This window comes from Priapulus caudatus, unplaced genomic scaffold, assembly GCF_000485595.1.
Source record: "Priapulus caudatus unplaced genomic scaffold, Priapulus_caudatus-5.0.1 Scaffold837, whole genome shotgun sequence".
NCBI lineage: Eukaryota > Metazoa > Priapulida > Priapulimorpha > Priapulimorphida > Priapulidae > Priapulus > Priapulus caudatus.
This window is the reverse complement of record NW_014577898.1, coordinates 112,770-130,402: the sequence shown is the minus strand read 5'-3', so window position 1 is coordinate 130,402 and position 17,633 is coordinate 112,770. Positions and strand designations below refer to the sequence as shown.

Below are 17,633 nucleotides of genomic sequence, written 5' to 3'. Positions count from 1 at the left end.
CTCTGTGAATAACTCACTCGTTCTCTGTCATCATTCCACTTATTGCATTATTATCTCAGCTATTCTGACAAAGCTCTGTGAATAACTCACTCGTTCTCTGTCATCATTCCACTTATTGCATTATTATCTCAGCTATTCTGACAACATTCTGCGAATAACTCGCTCTTTCTCTGTCATCATTCCACTTATTGCATTATTATCTCAGCTATTCTGACAACATTCTGCGAATAACTCGCTCTTTCTCTGTCATCATTCCACTTATTGCATTATTATCTCAGCTATTCTGACAACATTCTGCGAATAACTCGCTCTTTCTCTGTCATCATTCCACTTATTGCATTATTATCTCAGCTATTCTGACAACATTCTGCGAATAACTCGCTCTTTCTCTGTCATCATTCCATTTATTGCATTATTATCTCAGCTATTCTGACAACATTCTGCAAATAACTCGCTCTTTCTCTGTCATCATTCCACTTATTGCATTATTATCTCACCTATTCTGGCAACATTCTCCGAATAACTCACTCTTCCACTTTCATCATTCCACTTATGGATCGCATTCCACTTATTATCAAGGCATAGCAAAACAAGGACCGCAATGTAAATAAGTGTGCTAGTCATGCTTTTTGTGTATATATCCTTGGAAGTTATCCAATTTTATGAATTCATAATTTTATTGTAAAAGTATGCTATGTATTGTATATGATGGATAATTGCCTAAAGAAATAAATAAATAAAAATAAATAAACATTATGTGAATAACTCACTCTTTCGCGTCACCCTGCGGAAGTAATGCAGCAGGGTCTTCAGCTTCTCCAGCTTACGGCCGCCGCCGCCGCCGCCGCTGCCGCCGCCGTGCCCACTACCCGAATAGAGGGCGCTGAAGTTTATCGTCGGGAAGTTCTGATACTCGCACTGTTTGCTCGTGGAGTTGCGACGTGGGAACGTGCAGAAGAAGGCGTTGGCAAGCAGGCACGCCACCTGGTGCTGACTGAACGTCAAGCTGTGTGTGCAGCCATGCTTCAGCAGTCGTATCGGCTGTGTGCAAGTGAGGTCACAGGTACACGACAGGTATGCAAGCGTAAATCACAAATAAACAACAGGTAATAATACGCAGTAAATCACAGGTAGACAACAGCTGTACTAAATACGCTCTGCACATCTCTCTCGCACTCTACAGGTAATGCTGCATCAATACTAAGGCCTCTCACGCGGGTCACGACCAGGGAAAAAATCCCTTTTTTTTCACGAGAGCTCTTTTTCAAGTCTGTGGGAAAAATAGTTCTTGTCAATAACTTTACGGGAGCTATTTGAGCCTCACGGGAGCGATTTCGGAGGTTTGAAGAGCGAATCGCTCATCGCTCCCGTGTATTTTTTACCCTGGTCACGACGAAAGGCAGCTGTAGCGCGAGTTCGGCCATCTTGGGCAGCGTGTAGCGCAAGATGTCGTCTGCCTCGCGACGACTCAGCCGGTCTGTGAAGAGCTCATGCAGGCTGCCGAACGTCCAGCGTGCAGCATAGCGTGCGTTATACACCAGTATCGCCTCCTACAGGACAAAAAAGTAATGAAACGTAAGACAGGCCAGCAGTTTTCAACAGCAGATGACTTTCACCAAAAATTTTGAACATTTGGTGAAGAAATTACAGTGTCTGTGGACTATACTAATCCAATAAATTAAAATATAAATCAACTGCATAATTTAGATGATTAATAAAATAAAACTGAAATAAAAAAAATAAAAAAATAAATAAATAAATGTAATGTAGTAACTACAACACACCTCTAAATCGAGGGAAGATTGCATATTTCCCAACAGCACAGTTTCAATCAGCTCCCATCGCATCTGTAAAGTCTTACCTCTCTGCTGAAACAAATTAAATAATTTGCATTCCTATTTCAAATCACACAAACGGCATGACAACTATCACACGAGGGTGTCATCTATCGTCATCTATCGTCATCTATCGTCATCTATCGTCATCTATCGTCATCTATCGTCATCTATCGTCATCTATCGTCATCTATCACTCCGAACTCTAACACATTTCATTATTCGTGTCATTCTAGGAAATAACTCACGTGTTGCATGATTATTTTTGGCATTTCCTTACCTGCGGCGATGTTTTAGGGTAGAGATTGTTGGAAGAACAGGGCATTCGAACGTGATTTTCATCCCACGCATCATGATACTTATCCGGGTGCGGGCAGGGAATTATCCCTGCTATGACTGGTGGCTGCAAAGAAGATAGGAACAAATCAGTTGATTGATACTAGGGACAGTGATTTTCAAAAAATGGCCTTTTTCGTTTGGGAAAATCATGAATTCCGTTTCAAAGGAAAGAAAAAATGGAAATTCCGTTTTGCCATAGAGATTGTACACACCCAAAATGCAAAATTCCATTTACATATATTTGCATGGAAATTTTTTTTTCGGTTAGCACTGAAACACAGGGCTACGAAAAGTCGTAATTGTAATTCATTTCGCTCTGAAACTTGTCTGAATGTAAACCATATCATTACCAATCCTATTGTCGATGGTTTTTGTGTGATTTTATTGAAATTTCCATGTTATAATATGTTCAAATTACGTTTTCCGCATTTTTTCCGTTTGAAAACATCTTTTCCGTTTCCAATGGCCGTTTCCGTGTTTTCCATCCGTTTTCCGCGATCGCGGAAAATCACTTTCCCTATAATACACCTACTCAAACACGAGACAAAATTCATGCAACCAGACAAACCTCCCTCTCGACACTCGAATAATATATCAAGGGGTCTGTTAACATAACTCTACAAACATATATTGACGTCAGTACAATTTTCTAAGTGTTTAGCTTTTAAAGCACACCGGCAACTAACCCTAATCAGAAGAGAGTGATCCCTGGAGGCTTCCAATTTGGATAGTGGAGCACTGCATGTGGGGGCATGGTTCAGCTCAGATAGTGCCACCCCTCTGCACTCCTCTGTCTTCACTCCTGCCTCCTCCTCCCTTATTGGTAAGATACTGCCATCCCTTAAAAGGTAAATAAATGACAATTTGTGCTCACTGTATGTTGTTACAAGGCTAGAAACATTTGGGAAAACTGAAACAAATAATTAAAACATAGCAGTATAGAATAATTAGAGTAGAGCACAATGCATTTAATTGGACACATTCAATGTGCTCTCATACCAACCAACACCAGTCAATCCTTCTCAAGTCATATCAAACTAATTAGAATTAACCACATTCAACACAAATGGCAGGAAGTGCGGTGAAACATTGCAAGATGTCACTTTCGATGCACTGCAAGGTGAAACCATGGATTGGCAGTGCAAGACTGCAATGTTTTCCAATTAAATCGGACCCACATATATAGAGAAATGCATACATGGAACTGTCGGTGAAGTTTATGAGGTTTAAGACGATTTGCATACCTTGGAGCTTGACTGCCATCTTGTTGAGAACCACCAGAAGGCGCATGTGTAGGTGACGACCCTGAGAAAGTAAGACAAGTAACTTTAAAGGCTCACAATGCGCATCCAAACGCTAATTTCTCACAGTACTAGACTAGCAAAGTTACATTCGGCATGCATAATCTACACTACCATTAATACAAAATAAACTTCTAATTCTTCCCATTTCACCTGCGGCGTTTGTTCTTAAAACCGCACAGAAAGAGGTCGAGAAGACGTTTTGCCATACAAAATTGCCTCGAAGGGTGACGTGACGTCACAGGATGTTTTATCTTTTGCTGCGCCCGACCGCTGTACGCAGCACTGCCCCGGGCGAGGTTGCTTTGGGGATTGGTGGGAAACTGTCAACACAACATCAACGAGAATTTCAACTCAACATTGAGGTGATTTCAAATTACGCTTTTATAAGACAACGTGCAGCTGAAATGGAGAACAGAGTTTATTTGTCATAAGTAGTGTGATTATGCATGCCAACGAAGTATTGCTATGTCTAAGTACTGGAGTAATTAGCGTTTTGATGCTTTCATCTATATTTTATACAGGTGACTCACTATTCATTCATTTATAACTTTCTCTTGCGCTGTTGTAAGCATGCAGTTTACATGTACATAGCTGCATATAAGAGAGGATATATAGAGTAAACATGAGTGAATATCATTGTGCATTATTTCTATCTTATTGTTTTATTTTTGAGTTTACACAGCCTAACTATAAACCTACTGATTTCATGTGTGTGTGTAGTTCCCCAACTACACTGTGGTAAATGTGTATTTTTAAATGCAAATGCATTCAACACATCGACTACCTTTTTGTGGCAATCGATTGTACACACCCTGGAGGCCTGACTTAGTCATTGAATCCTTCTCTTCATCAGGTCTCCTTTGTATCTAATCTGTTTGTCGCCATATTTTGTTGTGGTGTGGCGAAAGTCTCGGGAATATCCGTCACCACTGCTGAAACAGAACATTGAAGCGACGAAATCAACGACAAGACAATTAACACACAGTGAGAATAGCCACTGCCATGCTGGAGGAAATCCAGTGAATTACTGCCATGGCACCTACACTGTATACTACAGTGTTGTCCTGCCACTTAGTGTGGGGTATAGAGATGATTACATGCATAGACCCATGTATACTAGTACCATCACAAGTAGATCGGAGAAATATATATATATATACTATCTAGGCCGCGGGTACCCCGCTTCGGCTGGGTAAAATAAGTGCTACTAATCATACTACTTCAATGAATTTGACAGCAATAGGAAATGTAAAAATCGACAATATTAAATTGCACGACAATATGATATTTAGAAGATCAGTGTAATAAGAAATTAATAAGCATGGAAAAACTGTACGTATGACATTTATATGACACAGAACCAACCTCTTAGAACCCTGAAACATAATCAGTAGGCCTAATATGTGCAAATGAGAGAAAATTATTAATAAACAGCATGTACGAAGGGTGCAGTTTTCATTTGAAACCCTTGATAAACAATGGTTGCCGTCGTTATTGTGTGGTGGAAATATGTAAGAGATTGCTGCGTCTCGAACTGTGAGCTCATTGCAAGTACAGAACAGGCTATCCATTGTCAGTTTCGTAGATGAATAATACGAAATTGGTATATAGTATACATAAGAGACAGGCCAGCGAGTGGGTCGTGTCCATTGGATATTGTCTATGTGAATGCTTGCGGCACATTCACGGTTGAAGATGAAGGAATTTTTCTACTGAATCAGAAAAGCATGAGCTTTCGAATGTACAATGATTCTGTCTGAATCGTAGCATGAATAAAAAATCGATATATAGTACAGACAGGCCAGCGAGTGGGAAATTTGTAAATTACAGAAGAATGTTACTCACTTGGTACGCGTCTTTATGCTTTGATGTTTTGAGCAATGTAACCTGTCAAACTAATATAATACTCATACTAAATCTATAGGTGAAGATGAATCTCTATAATATTTACAATCAGTTGTAGACATAGAATACAGCATGTAAAAAAAACCGTTACGTCAGACATTTTATATGACAGCACAACCCAACGTAGAAACCCTTCCAGGAGGGAACATAATAGTAATATGGTGTATAACTAAAGACAAAGTCTATGATAACAGCATGTACGAATGGGTTGCACTTCTCATTTCAAAGCCTCTTAGTAAAACAATGCAGTCGTAACCACAAGGCACTTGAAGCGTTTGTCAACTTAAACACACGCCACCGCCATTGCGGCCAGCACACTGACACATAAATTAGTAGGGGGGGGGGGGTTTTCGATTTGCTTCCCAAGTATACCTGGTCTATCTCGGGCCAGCCGCCAAAATACTTACGATTTGCAGTCACGGTATTTTTTCCCCGTTACCCGGGTCAACCCCGGGGGAATGAATGTGAGCGGCTGCGCAGGTGCCTACTTGGGGGGGGGGCTTGGTAAGTATCCCAAGCCACATCCATTGCAACCATGCAACCATGCATGGTCGACAATATCAGTGCGGTATCAGTGCATAGATCAGTGCCTTGCATGAATGTAAGCAGTGGTGAATGACTGTGTATGTTTGCTCAAGAACGTGAGCTGGATAGGGGATGATGTTCTATTACTCGGACATGCTGCTCCTATCCTTGAGCCGGCTCATACTCTTAGATTTCATTAAAAAAAAAATAATAAGATTGCATTGTTATTCTTTTTTTCCTTGTCACTGGCATCCATGATATATTAATCCTGGGTTAACCCAGAAAACGCGTTCGTTATGCTCCCTAACCCAATGCGATTCGATTTCGTACCCAGGTTAACCCAAGGTGCTCTGGGGAACAAACGAAACGGCCCTAAAATAATATCCTGCGGTGCTGCTCGTGTTAGTACCGTTTCGGTATTCACATAATATACCAGCAGCCGATGAGATGAGGAATCGAATTTTCTCTCTGTGGCAGCACTGTAGCATGTCAGTGCTGACCATGGTGAAGATTGACGAATTGAGGGGTTTTTTCAGCGGGATTTTTCGGTGAGTTTGAACGTTTGCAGTTTTTTTTCAGCTACGAACACTCCCGGTAATAAGAGATGGCCCTGTGAAAATTCAATCCAATCGCTTGGCGTTTGGCCGCGCTATAGGAGTATACATACGATACATAAGTACATATAGACTACATGAGATACATACAACGAACTCAAATATATATTAGATATATATAACTATATATATATATATATATATACTATATATATTGATAATAATAATAAAACTAGGTTATATGCTACAATAAATATATATCCAATTTCTGATTATCTTATACATGGTATGATACAAGTCCTCATGCTAGTACATATAGGGTCATGGCTGTAGTGTCACAACCCAATGTCGTGTGCAACTCGGTTTGACAACATTTAACATGACTTCACAAATGCCGCAAGACATCATGTTGAAACTATCCAAATCAAGCCCAACTGAAATGACCTTTCTGGCAAAAAAAAAAAAAAAAAAAAAGAAAATATATACCAGGTATTTGTTTGGTTGTAGTCGCTTCTTTCAGGTAATGCTGCAGCTCGGAACTCAAACCTTGTGTCTGCTTCAGGGTCACAGCCGTGAGCTTTTCTGATATTTTCGGGTTCAGCTGTCAATTTAAACATGAGTAAAAGTTACCATTTAAAATAATAAATCACCTTTTGTGTACAGGATCCTGGCCGATTTGATAAGCTGTCGGCTTTAGCCCCTCTTTAGATATATTTGTCTAGCAAAGTTAAAACTAAAGCCAATAGCATTAGGAACTGTACTAAAGGGTTCTCCCATTTTTATATCTATTTGATGTTTATAATATGCCCACATACGTACATTGTGACAAAATAGCTCTAGGCCTCTAGGCGGATAGCAAATTGCTGATTTTGCTAATAGTGCCTTGCCTTATGAATTAATACTTATAGTGTATGTATATATATAATTATAATATAAACAGAAAGAGAAGGGGAGAGAGAGTGAGTGTAATGAATCCTAATGACGTTAATGTTAGATCAGAGTATAAATGCATTTACATTTCAGGATGACGGCACTGCAATGCTACTTTTGCCTTGGGCTGATCGGCTGAGCGTGGAACGGCGAAAAGCCTCTTGAATGGTTGTCTGACGCAGCTTTTTACTAGCGGCTCTCGGACGGTGAACGTCACGTTCATGTCAGCACTGCAGAGTACCCTTCCAAGTGTTTGCTGGCAGTAATATCAGTACTATAGGAATAGGGTATAGGGCCTATAATAGATAGGACGAACTCCTACACTAGTCTACAGTTCCATCCTGCATCTGTTTATACTTTAATTAATACTAGAGTGTGTGCCAGACGACTCACGCTTGCTTAGAGCTTCAACGACAACGTAGTCGCGTGAGAACAGGACGAATATCAAACGATACATATCTCAGATAGTATTGTATTGGTTCTGATCAATGACCAAGTGAAGCTGAGTAACTAACTGCACTGTGACGTCCCACCTGTCCGTGTTGAACTGCTGCATTAATATTTGCCTGCGAACACAGGATAATCGCAAGTTTATTTATAACTAACGACATAGGCTTGTATATCAGGCAAAATATTTAGCCATCCGACAACGTTTTTCGAACGATCCTCCCGCTGAAGTGTGCGATATTTGTTACCATGCGTAGAATTTTGGTAGCGAATTACATGGAGACGCCATTACTCTACTCTCGCAGGTAATCTCGCGATATGCTTCCTCTTTAGTTGTTTGCTGACAGTGAACATGGTTTTTGTTTCATTTTACGGTAAATCCAGTTTAATCGCCCGTTAAAAATTGTTTTATACGAACATGTATCTGTCACCCAATACTTTGTTTTTGTGTCTACGATATGATCCGCATTTTGAACTGCATAAGTCTATATTACTTCGTGAGACGGCGGCCTTGTAGTAAACATCGTTTGCCCGTATTGTTATCTACTGTTTATATTGGCAGAGTGGATACTACGGTCACGATCAGAACGCGAAAGTTCATCTGACGAAACGCCTCTGGCAGAAAGCAAAGGTAAGCGCTCGCTAACATTTAGGTGTTTATTTGTTTCTGGAGTATTCTCCTGTCAATCGGGTGTAATGTTGTGTCGCGTCCTGCGACAGCGTACTTGGCCACCTATTGACCTCTAAACTAATATCACATGAAGGGCACTTTCACGTCCCATATCCACATCTAACTTTATAGCGATTATAACGGGGCCCGTGTTTCCTTCAGAAATGGGAAGGGCCTTCCATGGAGAATAAAAAAGTTGGATAAAAACACGGTACTAACTTTGTATGCTTACACATAAACTTGTCCTATTAGGTAGGTATGGTGTGTCAGCAGCAGCAACAACACAACAACGCAGCCTAGTCCGATATTCCTCTGGGCCAATGCCCACTAGACGCCGACGCATTTTCGGTGGATTTGGTGTGGTTAGGTCAAGACACTTGCTATAGGCAAAACGTGAATTTCTCCTACAATCCCGCCGAGATCGCGTTTCAAGCATTACGCTTCCAAACTGCACAATTGGGGGCATCCAATCGCCGAGACCTGACGCACATAGATCGAAAACTGGATAACTTATATGCTTGCTCGCATTGGTAAGTACAGTTGTACTCTTTTACCTTAGTCGTATTTCGATTTGAGAATTTGTTGCTAACAATTTCCCCCCTGACATCGGCCATCCATCGTCCAATGCGTGACGTCAGGTGACGTGCGCGCAAGTGTCGGAATCGTGACGTAGCGACCGGCTCGAGCTGTCACGTGGTGTACACAAGTGTCTGAATCGTGACGTAGCGACCGGCTCGAGCTGTCACGTGGTGTACACAAGCACTCTGATCTCGAATGAATGAATGAATGAATGTTCGCTACGTCACGATTCCGACACTTGCGCGCACGTCACCTGACGTCACGCATTGGACGATGGATGGCCGATGTCGGAGGGAAATTGTTAGCAACAAATTTTCAAATCTAAATACGACTAAGGTAAAAGAGTACAAGTGTACTTACCAATGCGAGCAAGCATATATATAAGTTATCCAGTTTTCGATCTATGTGCGTCAGGTCTTGATTGATAGCCCCAATTGTGAGTTTGGAGCGATGAAACAGCGATCCTCGGCGAGATCGGAGAAATTCCACGTTTTGTATAGGCAAGTTGCTCTGACCTAACCCACACCAAATCCACCAAAATCGTTGGTGTGGGCATTGGTCATAGGAATCTCGGACTAACTGCAGCCCAGCTCGTAGTGTACTGAAATGTTGGTGTGGTGTTGACATGGTGTTACCTTATGATTTTCAGTAGCAGTAATATTACTAATAATATTAATAATGCCAGTAGGTTTGCGAAAAAGACTCGGTAAATGTATATGTACACATGAATTCAGGGGGTTTTGGGAAATAAAATGTATTAAATGATATATTTTGCGGTTTCGTTGACCGAGCTCGAATTTATTATTGAGGCCTGTTTTTTATGCACATCCCATTGTACACTTTATGTATTTATAGCTTATACACAGTTGACTATCTAGAATCAAAGTTCGTTCATTCAACATAACCATTGTACACACGAGTATTTAGGTGGGTGAGTTGTGGAGATGACTCATTCTTACTAGTGTTTGTATGTCAACGCCTACAATGCAATCTCACGTTTGGGTAGCTCTACCCTATTTTGCTATGTGATACCGCTAATTTCGTGCTGTGGAATCTTGAGTCGCCGTTCATTCATTCAACCCGTCGCTGGCAGGTGGTTGACGTCGTACACCCAGGCAGGGCGACGGTGCCGAAGACGGAGATCCGGGACAAGGTTGCACAGATGTACAAGACAACGCCCGACGTCGTCTTCGCCTTCGGCTTCCGCACACAGTTTGGCGGCGGCCGCACCACGGGATTCTCGCTCATCTACGACTCGCTAGACGCAGCGAAGAAGTTCGAGCCAAAGTACCGGTTAGCGAGGGTAAGTGTGTGTAGATCGTACACAGGCAAACAGAACATGCGGCCACGCATCGTCCTGTATAGTGATGGGAATCTGTTGGAATTTCATCATCGATCAAGGGATCATCGCTAGTCTTGTACGCATATGACATCCATTGACCTCTCACAGTGCTCTCGAGTCACACAGATCAATCTCCTTATGGTGAATGTTTTAACTAAATCCGTAGCATGGACTTTACGAGAAGAAGAAGGCCGCTCGCAAACAGCGCAAGGAAAGAAAGAACAGAATGAAGAAGGTTCGCGGCGTTAAGAAATCGAAGGTTGGCCACGGAAAGAAGGTAAGAGCGTCCTTCCTGCTTGCAAATAAAGAGAGTGAGTGTATGAATCCTAATGACGTAATGTTAATCAGAGTATAATGCTTTTACATTCAGGATGACCACTGCAGCTACTCTTGCCTTGCTGACGGCTGAGCGTGAACCGAAAAGCCTCTTTGATGGTTGTCTGACGCAGCTTTTTACTAGGTGGCTCTCGGGACGGTGATGTCACGTTCATGTCAGATGCAGAGTACCTTCCCAGTGTTGCTGGCAGTTAATATGCAGTACTATAGGGGTATAGGGCCTATATAGTACTAAAACTACTATATATATAGTACTATATAGTACAATTAGTAGTACGACTCCTACATTACAGTTCTTCCTGCATCCGTTTAACTTTATTTAATATAGTAGTAGTGTGTAGCCAGACGATATCGCTCTTGAGTCAACGACAACGGTAGTCCGTGAGAACAGGAACGAAATTCAACGATACTAATTACTATACTCAGATAGTATTGTATTGTGTCTGATCAATGACCAAGTGAATGCTGAGTAACACTGTGACTGTCTCACTGTCCGTGTTGAACTGCTACCATTAATATTTGGCCTGCGAATAGGATATTGCAGTTTATTTATAACTAACGACATAGCTTTATATCAGCAAGATTAGCCATCGACACGTTTTGCGAACGATCCTCGATGAAGTGTGCGATATTTGTTTACATCGGTAGGAATTTTGGTAGGAATTACATGGGAGACGCCATTACTCTACTTCTCGCGTAATCTCGCGATATGCTTCCTCTTTAGTTGGTTTGCTTGACAGTTAACATGGTTTGTTTCATGTTTACGTAAATCCAGTTTAATCGCCCGTTAAAAATTGTTTATCTAACATGTATCTGTCCTACCTAATACTTTGTTTTTGTGTCTACTATATGATTCGCATTCTGAACTGATAAGTGCTTATATTACTTCGTGAGACGGCGGCCTTTTAGTAAACATCGTTTGCCGTATTGTTATCTACTGTTTTATTTTGCAGAGTGAGACTACGGCCACGATCAGAACGCGAAAGTTCATGACGAACCGCCTTCTGGCAAGAAAGCAAATGGTAAGCGGCTTCGCTAACATTTATGTGTTTATTTGTTTCTGGAGTTTCCTCTGTCAATCGGGTGTAATGTTGTGTCGCGTCCTGCACATACTTAGCCCACCTAAACTATATCACGTGAAGCAGCATTTCACGTCCACATGCCACATTATACTTTATAGTTTTATACGCCGTGTTTCCTTCAGAAATGGAAGGGCTTCCATGGTAGAATAAAATAGTTGGATAAAAATGTATGCTTACACTATAACTTGTCTATTAGGTAGGTTGTGTGCACACACAACAAACACAACAAACTGCAGCCTAGTCCGAGATTCCTCTGACCAATGCCCACACCGACGATTTTGGTGGATTTGGTGTGGGTTAGGTCAGAGCAACTTGTCTATACAAAACGTGGAATTTCTCCAATCCCGCCGAGGATCGCTGTTTCATCGCTCCAAACTCACAATTGGGGCTATCAATCAAGACCTGATGCACATAGATCGAAAACTGGATAACTTATATATGCTTGCTCGCGTTGGTAAGTACACTTGATGCGCGGCAATGAATGATGGGACTAAGCTCTAGATCACAGGACAAGAAGCAACGTAACTCTGCACACAGCGTGATCGAGATGATGGCATTGCGAGCCCACGATCAAATGGACCGGCCAGATTATTTGTCACGCTCACAGATGTAAAAAACAACATTACATTGTTGTACTTAAAGTCCGTACGAAAGAAAATCGCTAAGTTTTCTTCAATTCTAGATGCGAGTTAACATCTGTAAAAGACATCTTGCGAATCTAGTACGAGAATACGAAAACAATTGTAAGGTTGGCAGGTTTGACAAGGCAGAACGGACGCTCGTTACTCTCTTCCGTGGCCACCTTCGTTTCTTAACGCGCGCAACCTTCTTCATTCTGTCTTTCTTCCTTAGCGCTGCGTTTGCAGCGGGACCTTACTTCTTCTCGTAAAGTGCCATGGCTACGGATTTAGTTAAAACATTCCCAACCTAAGGAGATTGATCGCCTGTGCTCGACTCGAGAGCGCGCTGTGAGAGGTCAATGGATGTCATTATGGGAGATGCGTACAAGACTAGCCACATGACCCCTTTGATCGATGATGAAATTCCCAACAGATTACCCATCACTAATACAGGACGATGCGTGGGCCCGGATGTTCGTGTTTTGCCTGTGTACGAACGGACGATCACACTTACACCATCGAGCTAACCGTACATTGTGCTCGAACTTCGTTCGCTTGGCGTCTAGCGAGTCGGGATGAGCGAGAATCCGGGTGGGCGGCCCGCGCGGGCAAAACTGTGTGCGGAAGCCCGAAGGCCGAGAACGACGTCGGGCGTTGTCTTGTAGCATTGTGCAACCTGATCCCGGATCTCCCGTCGGGCAACCGTGACCCTGGCCTGGCTGTTACGAGTTCAACTACCTGCCACGGACGGGTTGAATGAATAAACGCCGACTCAGATTCCACAGCACGAATTTAGCGGGTATCCTCCATAGCAAATAAGGGTATAGGCCTACCCAAACGTGAGCATTGCAATTGTAGGCGTTGACATGACAAACACTAAGTAAGAAATGAGTCATCGTCACAAACTCAGACCTAAATACTCGTGTGTACAATGTTCTATGTTGAATGAAAGAAATTTCGAGTTCTTAGATAGTCAACTTGTAGTAGGTACAGCTATAAATACAAGAAAGTGTGTACAATGGGATGTGCATAAAAAAACAGGCCTCAATATATAAATTCGCAGCTCGGTCAAACGAAACCGGCAAAATATATGCATTTAAGTACATTATATTTCCCCGAAAACCCCCTGGAATGTCATGTATACATATACAGTTTACGAATCTTTTCGCAACCTACTGCGCATTATTAATATTATTAGTAATGATACTGCTACCTGAAAATCAGAAGGTAACAACCAGGTTCAACGACCACACCAACATTTCAGTAGCACTACGCGAGCTGGGCCTGGAAGTAATCGCGAGATTTCCTCAATGACGCAATGCCCACAACCGACGATTCTTGGTGGATTTGGTGTGGTTAGGTCAGAGCATAACTTGCCTATACAAAACAGTGGAATTTCTTCGATCCCCGAGCAGGATCATTGTTTAATCGCCGCTCCAGAACTCACAATTGGGCTATCAATCGGAAGACCTGACGCCACATACAGTCGAAAACTGGATAACTGGTAGTATATGCTTTGCTCGCGTTGGTAAGCTACACTTTGCACTCTTTACCTATAAGTCGTATTTCGATATTGGAAAATTATGTTGCTAACAATTTCCCTCCGACATCGGCCATCCATCGTCCAACGTGACGTCAGGTGACGCTGCGCAAGCAAGTGTCGGAATCTTGACGGTAGCGCCGGCGTCGCTCAGCCTGTCCAACGTGTGTATCACAAAGCGCTGCTGCTCTTCGAATGAGGATGAATGAATGCGTTCGCTACGTCACGCATTCGACACATTGCGCGCACGTCATCCTGCACGTCACGCACTTGTGGACGATGGGACTGGCCGATGGTCCTGAGGGAATTGTTAGCAACAAATTTTCAAAATCGAGAATACGACTAAGGTAAAAGAGTACAAAGGTGTACTTACCAACCGCGAAGGCAAGCATGATATAATACAACAGTTACCAGGTTTTCGTCTACTGTGCGTCAGGTCTTGGATTGATAGCCCAATTGGTGAGTTTTGGACGATGAAACAGCGACCGTCGCGCAGCGATCGGAAATTCCACGTGTTTGTATAGCAAGTGTGCCTCTGACCTAACCCACACCAATCCACCAAAGAATCGTTGGTGTGGGCATTGCGTCAGAAGGAATCTACACCCGGACTAGGCTGCAGTTGTGTGTTGTTTGTTGGTGTGCACACAACGCTACCTAAAGAGACATATTGATTAGTGTAAGAGTACAAATTCGACAGTGGCTATATCGCCCCGTGGCAGCCGCGCGGTATTTATCTGACGGCTGCCGCGGCACGGTCTCCTTCGGATTTCCTAAATGGCCCGGCAGTTTTTTAATTTTTAGTGCGTAATCTCAAGTAAACAAGGGTTAGGCGTTTAGAGTTAGGATGGGTTAGGTTAGGCGTTTAGGTTAGTAGCGGCTAGAGTTTAAACCGGGGTCGAAATTCAGATTTTTATTATGGGTATCCATTCGGCGAGTAGCCAGGTAGTGAAATCTTGGATTCGCCCCCAAAAGATCTGGTATCCCGGATTTTTTTGGGATAGTAATTTCACAATGTTGGTATCCAAGAATCTTGAAATATGCAATATAGCATTTGAAATATAATATGTAATGTAATTCATTATATAAGAAGTCTCGGCTCCGCCGGTTGCCTAATCATTAGTGGGCTGAGGGTGATTCGCGAGCATTTCATGATTACCATAGATTATATAAACACAGGGTGTTATGATATATATATCTATGATTTTTTACATTACGCCTTTCACAGTACACTGGCAGACGTATTGTCTAGCGCCATTGTCTGGTTCCTTGAGTACAATCATGCATACAGCATGTAATACACAGTTCACAAGTGTGATGATCAACATCGGCCACGGCTTGGCGCTTGGCAAATATGCTATGGCCTGCTGTAAAAAACGCTAGTGTGCGAATAGTCTAAATTAAGTTAACTTAGGCGCGCACTCGCGCTCGCTTCAGATGCGGCGCCGTATAAAAGAGTTTGGATAACTCAACATACCACTTATCCGGATTATGACGATTTTTTTTTTACTATCCGCGGCGGATACCAAGCATCCCGCAAATCTGGTATCTGCCAGCAAGATCTGTATCCATGGCATATCTGACGATCACCGCGGATATGGATACGTCTTTCGACGCCCTGAGTTAGGCTTTTGTCAGGTGTTTAAGAACTCGCATTTTAGAAATACGAAGACTCAGTGCACGGGCCTTCGCCGGTTTTGCCACAGCGTACAAAGTTAGTACATCGGGTTATCGAACTCATTTTGACGCCTCTACATGGAATGCCCTTCCAGTTTCTTGAAGGAAACACGGCCTTTCGTATAAACAACTATAAAGCTATAATGGTGGCATGTGACGTGAATGCTGCTTCACGTGATATAGTTTAGGTTGGGCTAAGTATGTGGCAGGACGCGACACAACATAACACCGATTGGACAGATGGATACCCAGAAACAAATAAACACGATAAATTGTTAGCGAGGCCGCTTACCATTTGCTTTCTTGGCCGATGAGCCAGAGTTCGTCATGAACTTTCGCGTTCTGATCGTGGCCGTAGTGTCACTCTGCAAAATAAAACAGTAGATTCAACATATACGGCATAAAGATGTTACTAAAAGGGCCCGCCGTCTCACGAAGCTATATTAAGCCACTTATCAGTTAGAATAGCGACAATCAATTGTAGTAACACAAAACAAAGTAGTTAGGTAGCGACAAGATACATGTTAGATAAACAATTTTACGGGGCGATTAAACTGGAGTTTACGTAAAAGCATGAAAACAAACGCCATGTTCCATGTCAGCAAACACATTAACAGAGGACAGCATTCGCGAGATTACGCGAGAAAGTATCAGTAGTGCATGGCGTCTCCTCATTAATTCTACCAAAAAATTCCTTGACCGATGTAAAACAATATCGCACAACTTCATCGAGGATCGTTGCGCAAAACGTGTCGATGGCTAATCTTGCTGATATAAAGCTTATGTCGTTAGTTATAAATAAACTGCAATATCCGATATTCGCAGGCCAATCATTATGGCAGCAGTTCAAACACGGACGAGTGCAGTCAGTCCAGTGTACTTACGAAGAACGGTATTGCTAGGGCTTAGGAATACTACGGGTAAATACTAATAGGGTATAGATCAATCCGTCGCCACAGCCCTGGTCGGGCTAAGGCTGTTCTCAGCATTACTTGGTCGTTTGGTCAGACAGCAATACATATACTATCTGAGTATAGTTATTCGTTTGAATTTCGTTCCTGTTCTCACGGAACTACCGTTGTCGTTGAAGCTCGAAGAGCCGATATCGTCTGGCTACACACTTACTATAGCTAGTATTAAATAAAGTTAAACGGATGCAGGAAGAACTGTAATGTAGGAGTCGTACCACTATATAGGCCCTATACCCCTATAGAACAGCTTGCGCTAACCCTTCATAGCCATGCATCGACAATAATGTTCGTGTGTGGGCTATACAGTAAACCTAATACAGTAAATACAGTTAAATAGTACTGCCATCATTAACTGCCCAGCAACAACTGGAAGGTACTCTGCATCTGCGACATGAACGTGACGTCACGTCCCGAGAGCCAACCTAGTAAAAGTCCGTCAGACAACCATCACATAGAGGCTTTTCGGTTCACGTCAGCCGTCAGCAACGGCAAGCAGTAGCTGCAAGTGGATCATCTGAATTAAATGCATTATACTCTGATTAACATTACGCATTAGGATTCATACACATCGACTTCTCTTTCCCCCTCTCTCTTTCTGTTTATATATATATATATATATATATATATACATACACATATAAGTATAATATAGCAAAAGCATATTTAGCAAAATCAGCAATTTGCTATTGCTATAGAGACCTAGAGCTATTTTGTCACAAGCAGGGTTCTCCCTTACGTTGCGCAACAGGGGCGCAGCGCACCCGTCTGGGAAAACCCCCCCCTGGTTTGATCAATCGTTGCGGCCCCGTTATAATACCTCCGCCGCCTATTAAAATTCCACCACAATAAAAGTTTGACAGCGGCGGAAGTGATCGTACCCAAGAAATATCGCATTCGACAAGGAACACCGCGACTCGTGTATTTTTAGCCGTAGCCAACGCATGCACTACATAACAGAAGCACACAAGTACAAACAGGTC

The 17,633-nt window shown here is 42.4% G+C and overlaps 2 protein-coding genes across 6 annotated transcripts in view; one reads left to right on the top strand and one right to left on the bottom strand.

Annotated features, from left to right (window-relative positions):
- Positions 1-10,994, bottom strand: part of LOC106813870 (poly(ADP-ribose) glycohydrolase-like) — a 17,250-nt gene extending 6,256 nt beyond the window's left edge. For 2 of the 5 annotated variants that reach the window (XM_014818111.1, XM_014818115.1), the window contains exons 1-9: positions 10,795-10,994; positions 6,949-7,063; positions 4,299-4,410; positions 3,419-3,479; positions 2,861-3,014; positions 2,116-2,238; positions 1,785-1,868; positions 1,383-1,550; positions 771-1,041 (exon numbers count right to left, since the gene is read on the bottom strand). In XM_014818111.1, the coding sequence (XP_014673597.1) occupies positions 771-1,041; positions 1,383-1,550; positions 1,785-1,868; positions 2,116-2,238; positions 2,861-3,014; positions 3,419-3,479; positions 4,299-4,311 (874 nt within the window). In that variant the 5' untranslated portion in view covers positions 4,312-4,410; positions 6,949-7,063; positions 10,795-10,994. The remainder of the gene's footprint in view (positions 1-770; positions 1,042-1,382; positions 1,551-1,784; positions 1,869-2,115; positions 2,239-2,860; positions 3,015-3,418; positions 3,480-4,298; positions 4,411-6,948; positions 7,064-10,794) is intronic. The other 3 variants (XM_014818114.1, XM_014818112.1, XM_014818113.1) reach the window with 3 other exon arrangements.
- Positions 8,393-17,633, top strand: part of LOC106813872 (40S ribosomal protein S24-like) — a 16,954-nt gene continuing 7,713 nt past the window's right edge. Inside the window, exons 1-3 of the mRNA XM_014818117.1 lie at positions 8,393-8,470; positions 10,182-10,391; positions 10,597-10,707. Of these exons, the coding sequence (XP_014673603.1) occupies positions 10,251-10,391; positions 10,597-10,707 (252 nt within the window). The 5' untranslated portion in view covers positions 8,393-8,470; positions 10,182-10,250. The remainder of the gene's footprint in view (positions 8,471-10,181; positions 10,392-10,596; positions 10,708-17,633) is intronic.